The 2,125-nt window shown below is 53.4% G+C and overlaps 1 protein-coding gene across 1 annotated transcript; it reads right to left on the bottom strand.

Annotated features, from left to right (window-relative positions):
* Positions 1-733: 733 nt before the first annotated feature.
* LOC101935528 (olfactory receptor 52B2-like) lies at positions 734-1,681 on the bottom strand. The gene has a single exon (XM_008176986.3). It carries the CDS (start codon positions 1,679-1,681, stop codon positions 734-736), a length of 948 nt encoding a protein of 315 aa, XP_008175208.2.
* Positions 1,682-2,125: the final 444 nt, after the last annotated feature.

Raw genomic sequence — 2,125 nt, 5'->3', positions numbered from 1 at the left:
GAGCTCCCAGCTGGGGAGGCTCGCCTCCGGCCCCTCCCCTGCTGCTCCCCCTCCCTCACAAACATGCCCCCGAGCGAGCAGCATGGCTTACTCCAGCTGGGCGGCGCGGCTGCCAGTCCTGCCGCTCAGAGTGGCATAGTAAGGGTGCGGGAAGTGGGGGGGTTGGATAAGGGGCGGTGGGCCCCAGGGAGTAGTCAGGGGAAAGGGAGTAGGGGGCGGTTGGATGGGGCGGAGGTTCTGGGTGGTGGTGGTCAGGGGACGGGGAACAGGGGGGGTTGGATTGGCATGGGAGTCCCGGGGGGACAGTCAGGTGGCTGGGTGTGGATAGGGGTCAGGGAAGTCAGCGGACAGGGAGCAGGACGGGTTGGATAGGGAGTGGTTTCCCAGGGCAGGGGTTAGGGGCAGGAGGTCATGGGAGGGGCAGTCAGGGGACAAGGAGTGGGGGGTCGATGGGTGGAGAGTCCTGAGGGGGGCAGTCAGGTGGGTAGGAAGTGGGAGGGGGCATATAAGGGGCAGGAGGTCAGGCTGTTTGGGGAGGCACAGCCTTCCCTATGCAGCCCTCCATACAGTTTTGCAACTCCAATGTGGCCCTTGGGCCAAAAAGTTTGCCCACCTCTGGTCTAATGTCTCTCTGACTGCCCAGTCAGTAATTTAGGGAAGAGAGCACAGAACCAAGTCACCAGCCAGGTCTGCACAGAGCTCAATCTGAGAGCCAGAGCACAAGGGAAAAACTTTAAATCTCTTTATAAGTAAAGAGCTGGAGTAGCCTGTCCCGGATCTGTTTGGTCCTCACTCCATAGATGATGGGGTTGAGCATGGGGGGCACCAGGAGGTACACGTTGGCAATGAGAACGTGGAAATGCAGGGGCACATTGTAGCCAAACCGGTGTGCGAGGGAGGAGAAGAGAGCTGGAATGTAAAAGCTTAAGATCGCACAGAGGTGGGAGCTGCAGGTCCCCAAAGCCTTGAGCCGGGCGTCCTTTGTGGGGAGGCTGAAGATGGCCCTGAGGATCTGGGTATAGGACAAAGAGATAAAAATCATATCCAGACCCCTCACACAGAGTACCACAAAGAGACCATAGTAACTACTGACGCGGGTGTCACCGCAGGCCAGCTTCACCACAGCTATGTACTCGCAGTACGAGTGGGGGATGATGTTGGTTCTGCAATATGGCCATTGCCTTACCAGGAAAGGATAAGGCAGTACGACCATGATGCCACGCAGCACCAAGGCCAGGCCAATCTTAGCCACCACGGGATATGTCAGGATGGTGGAATGTCTCAGGGGATAGCAGATGGCCACGTAGCGATCAAACGCCATGGCCACGAAGATCCCAGACTCCATGACGAAGAAGGAGTGAATGAAGTACATTTGGGTGAGGCAGGCACTGAAATCTATCTCCCTGGCATTGAACCAGAAGTTACTCAGCATTTTGGGCACGGTGGACGTGGAAAGGACCAGGTCAGTGACAGCCAGCATGCAGAGGAAATAGTACATGGGCACATGGAGGCTTGGTTCCATCTTCACAATGAACAGGATGATGAAGTTCCCCAAGACAGCTATAGTGTACATGGTGCAGAAAGGGATGGAGATCCAGATATGGGCCACCTCCAGCCCAGGAATGCCCAGCAGGATGAAGGTGGAGGGGTTGGTGAAGTTGGTGAAGTTGGAATCTGACATGGAGTAGGGGAGAAGTTGTTCCACTCTGAGGCTTTCCCAGGGTCTAGGGTATTGGTCATAGAACAAAAGCCTGGATGGAGAGACAATGTTAATATGAGACACTACATGCACTACTGGATACTTTTTTCATGGGTGAAGCAGATTTGTTGCTCTTCACCCACATTTTCATTTTTCAGATAAATGAATTATGAACAACTGACCCTACTAATGCCAATTCCATATTTGATAGTCCTCCATGCATTAAATTTCTACATGTCGTGGTCTGGGAAACCTTAATAGGCACCAGTAGGAAACACAAGTGTGGATACTGGTTATCCCTCATTCTTCCTTAATGCAATGAAAGCCAGGCTAGAAATTCCATGCTATTCCCCGAGGCACCCGGTTGCTCAAAATCTGAAATTGTAAAAAAAAAAAGCTTTGCCAATCCATGTACCAAGAGGAAAC

Source organism: Chrysemys picta, chromosome 1 (genome assembly GCF_011386835.1).
Source record: "Chrysemys picta bellii isolate R12L10 chromosome 1, ASM1138683v2, whole genome shotgun sequence".
In the NCBI taxonomy this organism is placed as follows: domain Eukaryota; kingdom Metazoa; phylum Chordata; order Testudines; family Emydidae; genus Chrysemys; species Chrysemys picta.
This window is presented reverse-complemented; position numbering and strand designations above follow the sequence as displayed.